The 19,125-nt window shown below is 33.9% G+C and overlaps 2 protein-coding genes across 2 annotated transcripts in view; one reads left to right on the forward strand and one right to left on the reverse strand.

The window, feature by feature from the left end:
• LOC115885743 (glycogen-binding subunit 76A-like) overlaps positions 1–19,125 on the forward strand; it is a 426,966-nt gene that overhangs the window by 236,508 nt on the left and 171,333 nt on the right. The window lies entirely within an intron of this gene.
• Positions 1–19,125, reverse strand: part of LOC115885741 (baculoviral IAP repeat-containing protein 6) — a 105,522-nt gene that overhangs the window by 18,675 nt on the left and 67,722 nt on the right. Inside the window, exons 18-32 of the mRNA XM_030904748.1 lie at positions 18,918–19,070; positions 16,083–16,347; positions 15,801–16,024; positions 15,530–15,736; positions 15,265–15,478; positions 14,952–15,214; positions 12,294–12,473; positions 11,983–12,235; positions 11,567–11,922; positions 9,805–11,506; positions 9,155–9,367; positions 8,846–9,103; positions 8,591–8,786; positions 7,067–7,294; positions 4,208–4,461 (exon numbers count right to left, since the gene is read on the reverse strand). Coding sequence (XP_030760608.1) covers positions 4,208–4,461; positions 7,067–7,294; positions 8,591–8,786; positions 8,846–9,103; positions 9,155–9,367; positions 9,805–11,506; positions 11,567–11,922; positions 11,983–12,235; positions 12,294–12,473; positions 14,952–15,214; positions 15,265–15,478; positions 15,530–15,736; positions 15,801–16,024; positions 16,083–16,347; positions 18,918–19,070 — 4,966 coding nt within the window. The remainder of the gene's footprint in view (positions 1–4,207; positions 4,462–7,066; positions 7,295–8,590; positions 8,787–8,845; positions 9,104–9,154; positions 9,368–9,804; positions 11,507–11,566; positions 11,923–11,982; positions 12,236–12,293; positions 12,474–14,951; positions 15,215–15,264; positions 15,479–15,529; positions 15,737–15,800; positions 16,025–16,082; positions 16,348–18,917; positions 19,071–19,125) is intronic.

Below are 19,125 nucleotides of genomic sequence, written 5' to 3' on the forward strand. Positions count from 1 at the left end.
CTAACGCTTTTAAAAAAGCCATAAAAATAACCGAAGTGGAAAAGGAAGTAAAATAAATTCGATTCTAAATAAAAACGAATTCAATAGGAGATGTATAAGGTACTTAATTATGGGTATATACAGGGTGGTCCGAACTGTATTCCGGAAACCTCGGCATCATATTCTAGAGATAAAAATAACTAAAAAAGTTCATATAAATGTATGTCCTAAAATACTTAGTTTCTGAGATACAGGATGTAGAATTTCCATTTTAATTAGGATTTTTTCCAAATAAATTCTCAAGTAACCTTTGAATAAGAAGACTAAGGAAGGAGCATAATGCTATCCATGTATTCATGTATGGTGGGCGGAAAAAGGACTCTAGGGTGGGGATCCTTGACAGTTCTGTTTGACGATTTATTTGACACATTTCAATTTGATTTGAAATTTTGTGGATTTGTCAGTCTTTACGGAGCTTATTTTATGTTATTTATTATTTATTCTACTACTGATAGATATATAAAGGTAGTAAATCTAGATGGAAATTGTGGCAGAACTTAAATTAACAGTGACACTATCGCGATTTATCGAAAAAGACTCTAAAATATTTGGTTGTGTAGCGTGCGGTAGTTCTCGGCAAAATTGAGTGAAATAATGGAACAACTTTCCGCTAGTAAGTGACTACGTAATATACATACGTGTAGTAAACCAATCATTTATGAAATTCACTTAAATTAACTAATTATATATTTTTTCTTGCATTTTTGCTTTTTTTTACTACTTGTCAAAGATTAGATGTCAAAGAATTTAGATACGTCACTTTGACTTACCTGCTTCAGTAGCGTATCGGATGTTTGTGTTAATAAGTAATTATTAAAACTTATCTATTTGTATTATAATAATATGTTTTAATAACAATTTTAATAACTACCAACATTTATTCACAACGTAAAATAAAAAAAAATATTGAGTCTACTCCACGTCTACCCTACATCATTGTTTTACATTTTTTAAATAAAATTAGAACGGCACTGATAAACCGGAATTTAAGTCGGCCATATATGAGTCCCATCGCGGTGGACCTAAGATTTTTGATATGCTCCTTCTTTAGTCTTCTAATTCAAAGGAAGTAACGTCAATATTTGGATGAAAATTGATCTCTGGGATTTTTTGGCATGAAAAATTTGATTTTGATGTCAATATGTCTCCTATTTGTAGGGGGCGCCACCTACATGTGTTTTAAATATTTTGAACGGTAATAACTTTTCGTCCGTACCTGTATAAAACTAGTGAGTGAAAAATTATATATTTCCGGGATGCGTATTTCCATAATATACCATAATTCCATAATATGTAGAGAGCATAGGGTTATATATATGTTATAGCCTAAACATAAGCTTGGAAAGCTCCGACTCCAAGCTTAGTTTAGCATTGAAGATGTCTTTAACGCGGTATAGAATGGAATAAGACAACGCGCTAAATGTGGTATAGTATGGAGTTGCCTTCTCAGCGTTACAACGTGATATATGTCACATTCTTAGTCACTTCTTGTATTTTGCATTGAATTAGACAGTTTGCGACCGTTGCGAATTGTAAACAAGTATCAGGATGGCTGAGCAATGTACGTTAGAGATTATGTTAACAAATATAAAATCTGAAGTAAAATTGACGATATAAATAGTAATTCGGCTTCACAAGAGACAACAGCTATTCACCAAAAAACAGTGCTGTAAGTAAATAATATTTGTCGGGCTGGAAGAATTTAAGGAAGGCAGTTTTGAAGACCAACATGCTTTATTGAAAACAAATATAGAAAAAAGTACTAAGTACCAGGTTTAACACAAAAATAGAAAAGTAATCAGATGCTAGAAATATTAACACGGTTTAATAATGTCACATCATATTGACACAGTGCAGCAGTTAAAAACATTTCTCAAAAATACTACAATAAACTGTAAAAAAAGCAAGTAGTATATTACAGTACAACCAAGAGCTTTATCCAGAAGAACTTGCTGTTTGCACTTGAAAAAAAGAAGGCTATCAGTAAGGCTATCCCAAGAGAACAGACTAGAAAAATAGTGCTTGAGCAAAAATATTACCAAAAATACACTAAATGCCAAAAGACATTAATATTTAATACTTTAAACTAAACAATTCTAACAGGACATAACAATGTTTATTTTTATTATTTTTTAAGTGGCTGATATTTTAAAGAAATTAATATAATATACATTAGTTAATAATTAAATGTTATTTTTGTTGATATTTACTTTGTTTTATATTTTGTAGTCATATTTTGAATGTAATGATAAAGAATAAATATATACCGCATGGTCGAAAAAAACGGCGTCCAGTTGGCTGGGAAATAAAGATTGATGACATTTTCCATTAAATTTATATATAAAATGACAGCGCTCTGCATTTCATAGCCATCGCTGACGCTGTTTTTTACCATACGGTATTATTTTACACAAATGAATGTTACTGTTTATGCTATGTATCAAAAATAACGCCAGTAATGCGACTACGAACTATACCCGATTTTGGCGCATTTCCCATTCCGTTCTATACCGTGTTAGAGACATCTTTACTGCTGAACTAAGCTTGCGGGCGGGGCTTAGAGACCTTATGTTCTCTACATGGTATATTATGGAAATACGCTTCCGGGATTTTCTACATAAAAATGCCTCCCCAGATATTTAGAATGGAATTAGTCCACACATGTCATTATTGACAAAAAATAGACATATTGAGTAGATAGTTATTGACTGAAATAATAAATTTGGAAACTTTTTATTTTTTTTAAAATAATCATAAATTTTTTTTTTCGAAAAAAATTGACGATAAAACAGTTTCTGTTAGGAACTTTTAGCATAAAAACATTTCTAATTTATGTCAATGATGACAGGTCTTGATAATTTCGATTCCAAATATCTCGAGAACCATTAGTCATGGTGATTTTTACCAAGAGATCTTTTTTCCATAAAAAACGTCGTAAATGTATATATTTTTACTCAGTAGTTTTATACAGGTACGGAGGAAAAGTTATTACATTTCTAATCAGTTAAAAAATACGTAGGTGGCGCCCTTTACTTATTAAGTAGGAGTCATATTGACATCAAAATCAAATTTCTCAAGTCAAAAAACTCCCAGACACTAATTTTCATTCAAATATTGACGTTACTTCAGAAATTATTTGAAACAAATCGAAATAAAAATGAAATTTCTACAGCCTGTACCTCAAAAACTAAGCATTTTAGAATGTATATTTATACGAACTTTTGTACTTATTTTTATCTGCAGAATATGATGCCAAAGTTTCCGCAATACAGTTCGGACCATCCTATATATTGAGAGTCCAAGAAAATAGGCCTTCAAATACGAAGTTTTGGTAAAAACTTGAATTTTTGATATAAGGTACTTTGAAAGATCTAAAAACGAATTGTAAAAGATATTTTAAATTCACCCGCCCCTTCACAAATTTTCGTAATTTCGGAGAAACGGTAAGAACTAGAAAAAAAGTCGAAATAAAAGTGTTCAATTTTACGTAAAAATGTTCTCCGTGCTTTTTTTCTTCAAATCAAGATTAACCGGGATAGGATGGCTAAAAGCTAGGAGACAACTATTATTGAAACATTTTTTTCAAAGTCCTAACCGTTTGGTTGAAAAAAACACTTTAAATATATTTTTCACCCCTTCTCGGCGTGAATTTAAAAAAATATTAATTGAAATTTATAATTTTCCAAACAAATTGAATAAAAATGTTAAATAAATAATTTTTTCAGCAACAATTATTTTTTTTTTAATTTTCTACTATCATCCCCTAGCTTCTAGCCACCCTATCTCGGTTAATTTTGATCTGAGCAAAAAAAGCATAGAGATCATTTGAACTTTTTTTCTAGTTCTTACCGTTTCTCCGAAATTTCGAAAAAATAATTTTATTTATTTCACCCCTTCTCGGGGGTGAATTTAAAAAATCTTTCACTATTTATTTTAAGATCTTTCAAAGTAACTTATATCAAAAATTCAAGTTTTTACCAAAACATCGTATTTAAAGGCCTATTTTCTTGGACTATGAAGATGTATGACGAAATGTTGAAGATATATCCGGAAATATAAGTATTAAAGTTGTAAGTATTCAGAGGGTAAAAGGAAGTAAAGGCATTTCATCAATTACTATGTTAAAATGCAAAATTTTAGTAAAAATCTTTTTAATAAATATACTTACCAAACTGTAAATTTTTCATTATTCTAATATACTGTTCCTCGGGGGAAACCATCATTCTCTTCTCCAGCGAATTCTCGCAATCCGAATTGTTTTCGTCTATCAAACCGAACGTAACCTTCGCTACAAGGTTAGCCGTGTTCTGGATATCCGGCATTAATGTGGCAAGACCTTCACCCTGCTCAAGTTCTTCGATCTTGTCGATGAAACTCGATTTCGACTTGCCGGAATTTGAAGTCGATTTCGAGTTCTGAACCCTATCGAAAAAAATATTAACATACCGAGTGTCTCTTAAATAACTGCAAGTATTTTAATTGGTAGTATAGGGTGTCCCATTTTCGTGGACTTTATTGGATTTTTCATTTATGAGTAGAGATACAAAGATGCGGTTTTCACATTACTCTGCTGCTTTTTATAAAATTAGATAAAGATGCTACACACAGATTTGTCCTAGCCCTCTTAGTTCCGGAAATACAGGGCGAATTTGAAAATGTTGCATTTTTCGATAACCATCGCAATAAAATAAAATAAAAAAAAGAATACAAGGAATTACTCATACATACTTATACCATTTATTTTTTATTATATGCTTATTTAAACCAAGATATTTATGTTCGGGTCATATTTAAAGAATGACAGCTCCTAGCGAAAATCTAGTGACCCCACTGAATTCTACGTGAAAAAATCTATAGGACTCAGTTTTCACATTATCGACATACGTTGTGATACGAGGGATGTAACTCGAGAAGGCTAGGACCAATATGTGTGTAGCTTCTTTAGATACACTAGAAGCAAAATTCAGTTTAATGAAAAAGTGGCACAGTAATGTGAAAACTGCCATTTTTGTACCTATACTCATAAATGAGAAACCCTGTAAAACACAGGAAAATGGGACGCCCTGTATGTTTCGACCCCAGAAACACATATGACATTTTTTCGAACTAAAAAAGATTTAAATTTTATATATTTCTTAACATTTTCGAAAAACTTTAAAAAACTTGTTAGTGCTATATGTTCAATCCCCTAAAATTTCCTGATCGTGTATTGAAGTCTTGTAGCTTTGTGACTTCCTACACCCCCCAAATATGCGTTTTTGAGTAAGTATTTTTAATTTTCTCACAAAAAAATACGCAAATTAATTTTACTCATGTTACTAGTGTGCATTACTAATAATAAGAGGAAAATGCACAATACTTAATTTGTACACATATACAAATAATTTTTATATCTATTTAGAACTAAACTAGTGATATACTCTGAGAGCTTGGTTTGGTTTGGTTTGGTTTGGCGAAGCATCACCATGCAATCTGTGAAGAAGCATCACCATGCAATCTGTGAGATCGAAAATTTTGATGAACTGCTGAGAAGCACTGTCTTAGCTGCGTCAAGGCGGAGCCACTCTGTGCTGGGGGTCAGATGAACTACCATCAAGGCCAAGCAGCAGGAGACGGGACCACCCTGTGAAGACTGCGCTACAGTTCGAAGACTGTGGCCAGTGGTGGTAGATAGCAGAATGATAACACCACTACTACAGCACCAAAAAAGAACCTAGTACACATAATTGTAGGAGCCGTCACTGGAACTGCCACTGTCACTGGAAATTGCCCCACGGGAATAATCCTCGTGAAATGGAATATTTCCAACGACGACTACTGCAGAGGAATGCGGAAAGGAAGACAAATCCGTAGCACCTGCTGTGCTGGTGGAAACTGGAAAACCGATGCTTTAAAACTTTAGGGCACGGTTTTTTTAGAGGGACTAGAGGAAGCAGCAGAAGTTAACATCAGCGACATCGAAAACTTTGCGAAGAACTGGAAGTGCTTTAAAACAAACCCTCCTCTCATTCCTTTCCAACCTAACCTAACCTAACCTAGAACTAAACTGCTATAATCAGTTACAACAATTATTTCTTACAAAGTAGTGAGCACCATGTTGCTTATCATTTTGATATAAAAACAATCTAAGCATAAATACATAGTGGATGAGTGTTGGGTGCTATTTGTATAGTTTCTGTGGTATAGAAACTATACAAATATAGTTTCTGTTGTGAGTCTCGTTGAGATTTTAGGTAAATTGTGGCAAAACAAAAAAAAATAGGCGGCAATCGTTACACATATTGTAATCGCAAAACATTTTCCGATGCACATCAATCATATAGACATTGACACTAAAGTCTATAAATCTGACTAAATAAAATTTTGGCAAAAATGTTTAAATTTGTAGTATAATTAAGATACCGAGCAGCTCTTCCTTTTACTTTATAGAGCAAATGTTTGTAACAGATATTTTATTGAGATTAAAGCTGCAATTGTAAAACTATTTTGGACGAGAACGTGACAATAAAGGTCCTTTATTACCCTTGACTGCAGTCAGAAAAGTAAGTTTGATTGATAAGCACATTATATCACTTTCAAAGTTAGTTTTTATTAAATCCTGTGATTATTAGTTTGTGCATTAATAGTACCCTCTTACTTGTTATAACCACTTATGGCGTTGTAAGATGTACATCAATAAATAAATAATCCATAATAACGCTTATAATAATCTTCATAACGGACTAGTTTTTGACAATATGTAATAAGTGAAATAAGCTATAAAACAAATAAATCAATTAATCACTAAAATATTAGTTGTTAAATTAAAAATAAAACTTAAAACTCTAATCTTTCAAAAATTATACAATAAATATGTTGTTTGTCAATTTTAAATTAAGACTCATCACATAAATCCATCACAATCTGGCAGCGCTGTCGCCATCGCTTGTCACTCAAAGTTGATCACGTGCATCGGAAATTGTTTTGCGATTACCATACATACTTAAATAACCTATACTGAAAAAACAAATTAACCACACTGACGTACCTCAATTTATTCGCATAAATATCGACACAGCTCTTCATATTCTTCAGTAACGCAGAAACTGAAGGTTCGTTCTCTTTTGATTTCTGTGGAAGTAGTAATTCAACAAGTTGAGAACTAGCAGCCAAAGCTCTAAGAATTTTTAATACGGCCCTGTGCAAAGGTATGTGCCTAGCCATATCTAATACTGAATCGTTCCTTAAATAATAACTTATAGCGGGTAACAATGAACTGAAACAAAAAAAGAAAATGTGTAGTCTGCGCCCTTAATTTTCTAACCATAGTCTACCAAGAAAGAGTATACTAAGGGCTGGCAAAGATTAGTTTTGGGTCGAATTTTCCGTATGTAAGAAGAGTACAATGCGTTTATAATGTACTAAACAAAGATAGAACAGTAAAAACGTTACCAAACATATAAAATAAACCGAGAAAAGCACGAGTTGGTGCACATTGTTAAGAGACGTGGGAGGGGATAGAGCAGATTCGTCGCGGTCGACCCAATCGATACTTAAAATTCTAGAAAAGGGTGTATATCATGCGTTCAGCTTTCGTGATGCTTGTTTTTTGTTAACGAGTTTGTTTATTTATTAACGAGTCGTTGTAATTTTCCCTGTAGTTTGTAAATTTTTAAGTGCAAATTGCAAACACTTGCACCTTTTGGTAAAAATAAGTGAAAAATAATCGAAATTGGGTTGGTGTTCGACAGTAGTCGTACTATTAGAACTCTGAATTCAAAAATCGATATCTCGAAATTCATCAGAAATAATTGATTGTAGTTTTTTTCAAAAACTTTCTTAATATTTCTGCTATATTTTCTTCGGAGTTTCAATATTTAAAGTGTTTTTCAGTTAACGCGTGTTATGTGTTAAAACAGTTGAGTTTTTAAATTACCGATTACTGACGTTTTCTCGTTATAAAAAATATGGACACCCTAACGTCCCTAACGATATCTTTATAATTCCATTTCAGATGCTCAGAAACAGATGTAATGACTTTATCTAGTTATCTTTTCGAAAAAAGGTCTCTTAAAAGTAAGCAGTTTGCGATCGTGATTTTACTTTATTTGATAGGGAAAGGCGTACCGGACAAATGTGGCAACGCCGCAACAGCACACCGTCGCATTTCTCTCAATCCGACTTAATAAGATCCCTATGCGATTTACTTCCTCACCTGTAAATATCGACCCAAAAGTAAGAGTTGCCAGCACGGTATATTTACATAAACGACTATCACTAAGTCATTAAAGTTAACTTAACTGCAGGGGTGTCTCACTGTCGGATTACGTTTACATTTTCTTGGCAGTCACTGACAGTCATCAGCATCAGTCGACTATAATTATATGGCAGTACATGTACATTTTTTACCAAAATGAAACACCCCTCGACTTAGCTTTAAGGACTTAGTGATAGTTCTCTGTCGTTTTAATACAAAAGTAGATTGTCATAGTAGGTAAATCTTCCCGTCATTTTTAAAGATATCGTTTGTGAAAATCATACATACTTTGAATGAAAAGTATAATATTCTTACCTTTTCGCCAAAAACTCTGCGAAATGAGGCGGTAAAACATTTCCACTAAGCTCATCACTAGCTTCGTCGTTCGGATTTATGTAACTTGCTAATACTTGTAATATAACTGTAATATGCTCTTCTTCATGTTTCTGTTTCAAAAGAGCCTGTTCTACATTCCAACTTTGTTGTGTTGACCCTGTCCCAAAACCAGTACCTAAAAACACAAAGAAAGATAAAACATGTAGATAAAACATTGGATGTTTGATTTCAAACCTTTAGCCCAATAATGTTGACGATCTTCTTTGGACTTTGAATCTTTTTGGGCATCTTTATCGTTACTGGTATTTGAATGATGAGTCAAGATTCCCAAACAGGCCAACAATAATTGTATTACGCCAGTTGTAATACTTATCTTTCTCAATAAGCGCCCATCATCGGAACAAAACGGCGAACTGTCGTAAAGCTTCTGTAGTACCTCAAACGGCAATGTAGGCAAAGAAGCAGCCACTGACGATTGGAATATGTCTCCACCTAGAAAGAGTTACATAAAATTCTATTTTTTTTAAAGGATTAATGTTTTACCTTCCCCATCATCTGTAACTCCTAGCATTAATCTTAAGAGACACAAAGCTTTCTTGGTGTCTTTTAATAAAACTTCTGCATAGCCAGGTAATCTTAGAAAAAGACTAAATGCCGTCAAAGAATGGGGTGGGATGTGTGATATTACTCCTGAAGATTTAGATGGTGAACTGCTACCAACTGTTTCTTCTATATCCTCGTAGATATCATCACATTCTATAAGAAAATACAATTAAGAATATGTCTGGTGGACGATCTTATGTTAACCAGACAAACTCTATATGCGAATAAAAAAGTTTAAAATAAAATATGTTCTAAAAATATCTATTTTAAAGATTGCCTCAGACAAATTAAGACAAACCTTACTATACAAAGCGAAGATACCCAAGATATACAAAACAGATGTAACATACTTTTTTATTTAAATATTTATAGATCATTATCTATTAATATAATATTTATTCTAGTAAGTATCAACTTATGTTAATATTTGCCTTTTACCTCAGTACATTTTTAAGTTTAGTCTTTTTAAATTTAATTTAGTTAAAAAATAATAAGTAAGTTTAAAAAATTATTAAGATATTCATACAGATATTATAATTTTATAGTTGTCTGGTTAAAGTTGGATCATCTGCTTATGTATAAAAAAATACCTTCCAGTTTGATCCAGTCAGAATCAGACTGATCTAACGTTGATTTTTCCACGTTAGGTATCCTGACCGCTTCTGGATAAATCGTCGGTAGATTCTGAGCCAGTAAAGCCAAGCCCCCCATCGAACTGAACACCTGTAAAGCACTGCAAATCGGCTGTTGCTGTTGGATCAGCTTAATCGCGTCCTTGTTTTGATTCTTGTCCTCGTTGTTCTTACTTTGGCATATGGTCAAATGAATATACGGCCAATCGTTGGTTATATTCTTCGATTCCATAAGCCTGAGTAACTGTCCCAGGTTCAAGTTCAACGGTAGCGGCTGGTCCGAAAACGCCAGGCATTTAACCAGCCTGCCTTCCATGACATCACTTCCACTGACCGCTTCGGAAGTGTAGCGTTTCTTTTTAGATTGAGGCGTAGCCGTCGCTTGATTTTTCAGATCTTTGGCACGTTTATCTTTGGCGGTAACACCGGCGGCTACGCTTAAATCAGAAAAGTCAGTAACGAAGAAATCTTTCAGCATATCCTTCTTAATAGTGGTGGATGACTTCTTAGACAAATTTGTATCAGACTTATAGGTGGTATTGAAGAACAGATGTTGTTCCAAAATATCACCGAGTGTAGTGGTTGTGCTTAGGTACAGCATTGTCCGGTTATAAGTCTGCTTAAAAGCTGGGTGTGCGGGAATATAAACTTGCGGCATTTTTGACGTTTTATACAAAGTCTCGTCCGCTTCAATACTGACTGGTACCTTTTCGTTTTCAAGCAGCAATTGCAAAATTAATCTCCGCAAAAATCCGGATATTCCATTTTGCTGAAGCGATATTACATCGCATAATACTTTAGCCAGTCGTGCTTGATTAGCACTGTGACATAAGCAACATTTCGAAAGGAATTTAACGCACACCTCCTCCAAATTGACGTGGGCTTCTGACTGGATACTCGAACTAGAAAATGGTTTCTTGCAAAGCCAATGCAATAGATGGGGCCAAAAAGATGAACCGTCTGGAGACCCCAACCAATCTCTCAACATTTTTTCATCACAAATATCTGTAAAGAATTGCAGAATAACCGTCACTTTTTCTAATTTAGCCATAGGTACGCTGTTATTCTGATCGCTACAAAACTCGTATATAGCGCTGTTCAATAATTTTGGTAATCCAGAATCGAGAAGTTGTTGGATTGCGGTTGGAGATCTACTAGCCAACGCCACCGTTTCTAGCTGATCTTTGGTTAAATTCAGTTCAGACAGTTGACCAATAACCAAATGGCTATACCATTCAGAATTTGCATAATCTTGCTTATGATCGTCTGTCATTCCCTCAGTATCCTTCCTGTCGTCGCTGATGGAGGCGCCACGATCAGTAGACAAATTTGGTACAAGTACGCCAATTTTTTGTAGCAATATAGGAAAAAATTCCGAGTGAATATAACAAAGGGAACATAAAAGCGAATCAAAAGCATACTTTAAACTGTTGTTTATAGTTTGCATTTTAAGGGCATAGATTGTATCAAAGAATTCAAGTGATATAAGAGACTTTAGGTCATAATTCACTTGAGACTGATTACTAAACCAAAGAATAGATGCAATGCTAGATATATAGGCAGCATTACAATTGTTGGAGTTGCCAGTTTTTAAATACTCCTTTGCTGTATTATGCAACCATTCTAAAATCATTTTTACTCTGTAGGCTGTATGAGCATCCTAAAAGAATAATATTAAATTATATACAGGAATCACAATTTATGTCTAAATATTACATACCTGATGTTCACATATTTGATACAGTAATTCACAAGCCGATTGATATCCAGACACATTAATCATTAGTCTATCTTGCCAAACGTTGTCGAGAGATATCATCGGTTCTACTATACTTAGTCGATTATCCAAAAGTATTTGAATAGTAGCTATACCATTTTCTGGACTAAACAATGCGAGTTCTCTAAGAACCTTCTCTAAACATGGTAAATAAACTGGTAGTATATGAGATGGCACCAAAAGTAACCCACAACATGTACTCAATAAACTAGGAGTTTGCGAGGCGGATTCTACTAGCTGACGTCTCATTTCTGAATCGATTGATATAGTGAAACAATGATGCAACAATCTAAGCCAACCTATAAAAAATTGACACATTATAACCTAAAATTATTTTTCGCTCATTTACTTTACCGTACCTAGACTATGATTAGAGTAATTATCATCCTCAGTGTCAAAAGAATTGGGGTTGAAAGTTTTTCCAAAAGCATAAGTTCCAAGGATGCGGATTTGCAAAAGTCCTATACTATTTCCGACCCGAGGTTTATACAATCTAATTAGAATGCAATTTACAACTTTGGCTGTTGGTAAATGCAGTCTAATGTAGGTAAGGCCACTTGTTGGCAGAGGATGACAGGCTGGTACCAATCTTGACGGTCCGTTAGCCGACGTCTAGATTTTCGAAAATTAATGTACCAGTGAACAATTAAAATAAAAAGCTTTAACTTACCTCTATCGCCACATATGACGGACACGTAGCTAAACCGCCCGCGTGAGGTTGCAGTTGAACTTCCTTTAATAACACAGCACTAGGGAGTTGAAGAAGTAATTCTGTATGAGTCTCCTCTTGATAATAATTGTAAGACCAAAGTGGTGTACGAGCTCTTCTATGAGTTATTCCAGACAGACCCTAAATGTCATGGATTAGAAAATATTTAATAAATTAATTTTAGATAATGTTGGAAAAGTCATAATGAAACGACTAGCGACATCTCTCTATAATGCATGAAACGATGATTTTCTATGAAAAGATTTATACTGGGTGCGTCTCAAAAGTAGCTCACCCCTATAACTTTATTTTTTTTGGATAAAAAAAACGAGATTTGGACATATCAAATATATGACATAAATTGGGATTGATTGACGTATAGAGTAGAATGACATGTAATATGTCAACTTTTGACATTTTAGCTTAAAAACCAAATTTTAGCTAATATACCAAATTTAGTTTTTTTATCTAAAAAAATCAAAAAAGTTATAGTGGTAAGCTACTTTTGAAACGCACCCGGTATAAAAGGTCGATAGTCTCTGATGCAGACGATCGAGAGATGGCGCTTCTATGACATCGTAAAGTCTCGTATAAAAACAGAATGACAGAAGTGACGTATGTACAGACGCAAGAAGAGGTCAACGGTCAAGGCAGGATGTTAACGAGTAGTATGTACAGGGTGTCCCACTAAGAATAGCTCTCGGCTGTATCTCGGAAAGTATTAGTCGTAGAGCTTGCGGAAAAAAAATTATAACTAAAGAGAGCATGAGAAATTACTGGAAATTATTTTCAAGTTTGTAGAGCGGCCGCTAGATGGCGCAACTGATATTAAAAAAAAGACAAAGGAGTTTTTACACAATTTTACCTAGATAACGGATACTATAAATAATAGATTCATTATCTTCAGTAATTTTTGCATATTTTTTGTTAGAACCATTTTTCCCTATCTGCTAAAATAAAGTGGCGGGGGAAGGTTAGATCTGTTTTTATTTAAATGTTAATAACTCCGGACTGGTTGATCGGAATTCAACATGTGAGGGCTCGTTTAAAAGAGCGTTTATTACTCTATTTTATACCATATAAACAATAAAAATAAGCTTTTGACCGTAGACGCTAGGGGGCGCTGTCTTACAATGTAACAAACATTACGCGTTTTTTCGAAAAAAGTTAAATGCGATAGTATATGTAATTTTAGCTGATACTAAAGAGTAATAAAAGTTTAAAAATTCAGCGAAAACCGCATCTTGATTTCTTTTTTCAAACCAAAGTTATTAGCAAAATTATAATAAATACCAAAAAATAAGCCCTTAATTACCTTATCTTTCTAACACGGTATCCCTAGCCCTCTTTATTATAACCATTCCAATAAAAAATAAGATAGAAAATATTATTTCATTCAAAAAATCAACAATGTACCAGAATGCCATAATACTAGGTGTATTAATATCTAATAATTAAAATATCAATGAAAGTGACTAAGAAACGACGCCTCAGTGAATTCATGGTAGGCTTTGGAAAAAAGTTGCTTTTAAAGAGATAGTTTAAACTCAAAATATTCTTATGTCAACAATTTGATAGTCTCAGCAGCGTTTTTTATCTTTTGATTGCTTTCCTAAAAATGTCTTTCTTCAAAAGAAAAAAAAAACGCTGCTAAGACTATCAAAATGTTGATTTAATAACTCTTTGACGTTTATACTATTACGTCAAAAGCATCTTTTTTCCAAAGCCTACCATGACTTCACTGAGGCGTCGTTTCTTATTCACTGTCATTGATATCTTAATTATTAGATATTAATACATCTGGTATTATCGTATTCTGGTATATTGTCGATTTTAGAACAAAGCAATCGTTTCTATCTTATTTTTTATTAGAATGGTCATAATCAAGAGGGCTACTGTAACCGTGTTAAAAAAATAAGGTAATTAAGGGCCTATTTTTTCGGATTTATTATAATTTTGTTAATATCTTCGGTTTGAAAGAGGATATGAAGATGCGGTTTTCGCTGACTTTTTAAGCTTTTATTACTCTTTAGTATCAGCTAAAATTATATATACTATCGCATTTAATTTTTTTGAAAGAACGCGCAATGTTTGTTAAATTGTAAGACAGCGCTCCCTAGCGTCTACATTCAAAAGCTTATTATTATTGTTTATACGCTATAATATAGAGTAAGAAACGCTCTTTTAAACGAGCCCCCGTTTGTTAGATTCCGTTCATCCAGTTCGGAGATATTAATGTTTAAATAGAAACAGATCTAACCTTCCCCCACCACTTTATTATGGCAGATAGGGGAAAATGGTTCAAACAAAAAATATGCAAAATTTACTGAAGATTATGAATCTATTATTTATAGTATCCATTATCTAGGCAAAATTGTGTAAAAACACCTTCCTTTTTCTTATTTTTAATAGCAGTTGCGCCCTCTAACGGCCGCTATACAAACTTGAAAATAATTTCCAGCAATTTCTCATGCTCTCTTTAGTTATAAATATTTTTTTCCGCAAGCTCTACGGCTAATACTTTCCGAGATACAGCCGAGAGCTATTGTTAGTGGGACACCCGGTACATATGTTACAGTGTGCAATACAAAAAAAAAACGAAATCATAACAATATTTACCTGTATTAGAACATCTGCAGGTTGGGAAGTACCTGACTGACATGTTATGGTACAATATGGTGCAAAATTGATTAAGGAACTATTTTCAATAGATGCCTGAAACATTTTGTTAGCCGATGTTGGCACTATTGGAGTATTATTGTCAGGTTGTGAGGTAAATCCAGTAAAATGTTGCATCACAGTTGAAATTGTGCCGTTTCTTGATATTGTACTTGGCGTGTTACTACTATTAACTATACTTGTTGATAATATGGATACTCCCCCTGAAATTATAAATTAAAAATTCAAAATCACACCATAATACTCCACTCACCAGAAGAATAAAAGGCTCTTATAGCTTCTTCATTGTCTAACACTTGTAATATGAACCAAATTAATGGTTCACTTAGCTGAGGTGTGGTGGATAAGAACATCAATAATGGTTGCATGATCAGTTCCTTTCTGGAAGCTTTTTTTGCCAGCAATGTTAAAATATGAAACACAGCATCTCCTACTGTATTAGGTTCGTTAAAAATTGGAAATCCACCCTAAAACCATAAAAAGTAAATATTTTGTAACACAACAAAGTTGTTTCAAACCTTATGTGTTAAATTTGGTAGCATACATAAAGAAGATGACTTGCATGCAGCAAGGCATCTGCATAAGCATATTACGGTTGGATGATGTTGCAAAACTGTATCAGCAAAGCAAGGCAGTGATGTAGAAGTTAGGTTTTCTTGCTGAATTTGTTCAGCCTTACATTCATCAGTCTGAGAAGTTACAGATGATTCAGTATCCATCGCTTCCTAAGGACAACAGAATTATTTAATCAAAAACTTTAAAAATAGAAGTAAAATATATTTTTCTTACAGGATACTCTGGTGGCATGGGTGTTTGTACAAGTTTTGCCAATAATTTCAACAAATTTATTAACAGATCTTCATAAGACACTGGTCTGTCTTGTTTATTCGAGTCAGTACCTAGAACGCTGGCAAAAATATCTCCAAAAGTATCATGCATAATGCAATGTTTTTCTCCTACTGTTACACACTTGATATGATCAATATTTAGAAAATACATGTTTAATAATGAAGCTGAAAACACAAAAAAGTTAGTCTATGATATAAATCTTGTTTCAAGTTTTATATTTACCTGTGCTCTCTAGTGTACTCATACCTATGCTGATATCAATATTAGCAAAATCCAAATAAATAATCGATTGTAAAAGTTTACATTGCGCATCTAAAGGTCCCATCCTACACGATATAGGCCCACTGGGGCGTGCCAATTGATACACGACATTTAATAATAGGGTTTTGAACAAGTTACCTAATTTACTGGAAGGACTAACTATATCACATCGAACCTGAAGTCTTACAAGAAAATCGTGCAGTGCTTTGCACAATGTTGGACCAGCCTAGAAATTAAATATACTTAGATGGTGTTCCTTAATGATATAATAATATTTAAGGGGGTGATTCTGGGATGATTATTGACTTAAAGAAAAAAAACTTCATATGAATGTATGTCTTAAACATCTTAACTTTTGAGATATAGGGTTTAAAGATTTTTTTTATAACAACTTTCAGATCAACCAACTCTGGAAACATTCTTTCCACTCTGAAGCTGATATCGTAGAAACATGGTTATCGCTTATATCTACATTGTCATTGGTAGACATGCCAATGCGACAATGATTAGAATCATTGTCGTTAGTTAGTTACTAACGGAATCAGTAATGGGAGAATTGTCAGATCAGGGGCTTGGAACACCCTTAAAAAGGAAATACCACTCCTGCAACTCCCAGTAGATGATATGCCAAGAACGTACAATGTAGTATTGAGCAATAAAAAGGATTGGAAGAGAGAAACGTCTGCCCAGCAGTTAAAAGACCATACCATAACTTGGTATACTGATGCTTCCAAAAAACAAATGCTCGAACAGGGATCAGAGTATTTGGGTCGAGAACTAAATACTCCGAACCAATGAGCACCTACCCTAGCATCCTACAGGCAGAAATCTACGATATCGAAAGATGCGTACAACTTATCTTAGATAGGAACTATCGGAAACAAGAAATAGCCATCTTATCTGATAGTCAAGCAGCGTTAAAAGCGATCAATTCAGTATCAATCAATTCGAAATTGGTCAAAGAATGCATAGAGAAGCTGAATAAATTAGGCAAAGAAAACAAAGTCCTCCTACTCTGGGTGCCTGCTCACCAAGGGATAGAAGGCAATGAAAAAGCAAATGATCTAGCTAGAAAAGGAGCGAACACTCCACTAACTGGACCAGAACCGTTCTGCTTTCCTAGTGGTAACCAACTCAAGGCGGAACTCAAGAACTTGGAAGACTCCATCCGCAACATGGAATGGGAATCTTGCAACGGTCTAAGACACTCGAAGAAGTTTCTGAAGGCTTACGATCAAGAAAAATTAAAGATCTTCCTGGATTTAAGTAAGAACAATCTTCGGATAGTGACGGGGTTTTTAACAGGACACTGTCTCCTCAACGAACACATCAGTAGATTAAAACTAAGAAGAAACGGCAAATGCAGATTCTGTGGGGAAAATGGGGAAACACCAGTACACCTCATCACTGAGTGCGCCGAGACGACAACCATTCGTGCCATGAACTTTGGTACGACTGATATTGGAGATGGAGAACCCTCTATAAAACCGTCCCAGATACTGGCTTTTGTCAAAGCCCTGGGACTGTATGATGAGTTATAACTCAAGAAAAGGGGACACAATAGATCTGTAAGGTCGCATCAGTGATTAACCCCCCTCCCGCACATTCTAAATTCTAATTCTATGGTTATCGCTGTCGTTTGACAGTGGGAAACAAGAAAAAGTTATTAGGCGATAAATCGGGTAAATACTGGCAATGAGACATTAATTCGATGTTTTTCTCCTTCAAATGTTCAGTTGTTTGACGTGCTTTGTGGGTGCTGACATTGTCGTGAAGAATGATGCGACATTTTTTGTTCTTTTTCCTTATTTCATCAAAGACCGTTGGCAAACAAATTGTTGTACCATTCGGCATTAAGAGTTTTTCGATCCTCTAATGGAATGGTTGCGACGCGACGTGTCCAGTACAACCGAGGAAACAAGCGATTGTAAAAACTTAAAAGGTAACAATACATTTCTTGTATGCACCAAAATGCCTGTTTTCATCTACAAACAACTTTATTTATTTCAATTAGTGGCGTCCACGGATTTTACCTTGAATGTTTTTGAACGAAAAAAAAATGGTACGCCACTGAATAAAACTTAGAATAAAAATTATTTTCAAAATTTTCATTCGTTTCTAAACAATTTTTTATTTTTGATTTTTTTTTTGCCCGACGCATAGTTTTTGCTTAAAAAAATAAAAGTCATTTTACTTCAGGGTCAAATCGCTAAATGTGATGCGGTCACATTTTGTGGAAATAGTGCTGCATTGGCTGAATAGAAATTAGGAGATACAACACATATTTTTTTGTACACAAAAAATAATTTTTAAGCAATTTTTAAGCATAGAAGACGTATATGAAATTTTATAAAGATATCCAGAATTCTGGATTCTGCGAAGAATGTTTCCAGAATTGGTTTGAACATATGCAAAAATGTATAGATCTTAAGGAAGAATATTTCGAAAGCAATAAAATATATTGTTTCGAATTTGTTCGTTTCTGTTTCACTTTTTGTAAAAACATAAAAGGCCAACCCTCGTATCTATAATAACATCAGAGTTATTATGAAAAAAAGTTTATTTTAGAAAATTTTATCACGCTGTATCTCAAAAGATAATACATTTAGACACACATTCATATAAAGTTTTTCAGAGTAGGTCCAGGGATCGCCCCATTAAACATTAGCACGTCATTAAGGAACACCCGGTATAATTCTTTAAAATTTACTACATTATAGATAGTATCAATAAAATATCAGCAAAATAAATAATGTTATTTTATTTTATTTTATTTTAAAAAAGTTCTATACTTACAACTGCTTTTTCTGTGAATGCCAAACCACTACCCGACAATAAACTAAGAAACATTTGTACAAAATCTCGATGGCTTATGATGGCGTTTGCCATACCAGACAAACCAAACCATTTTTTTCCATTATTATTTGTATTACACACCAACGTTAGTGCCTATAAAAAATACGTAATTATACACTTGTCATCGAATGACGAAAAAGACTATACA

The sequence above is a fragment of the Sitophilus oryzae genome, unplaced genomic scaffold, assembly GCF_002938485.1.
Source record: "Sitophilus oryzae breed Bouriz unplaced genomic scaffold, Soryzae_2.0 scaffold_41_pilon_pilon, whole genome shotgun sequence".
In the NCBI taxonomy this organism is placed as follows: Eukaryota; Metazoa; Arthropoda; class Insecta; order Coleoptera; family Curculionidae; genus Sitophilus; species Sitophilus oryzae.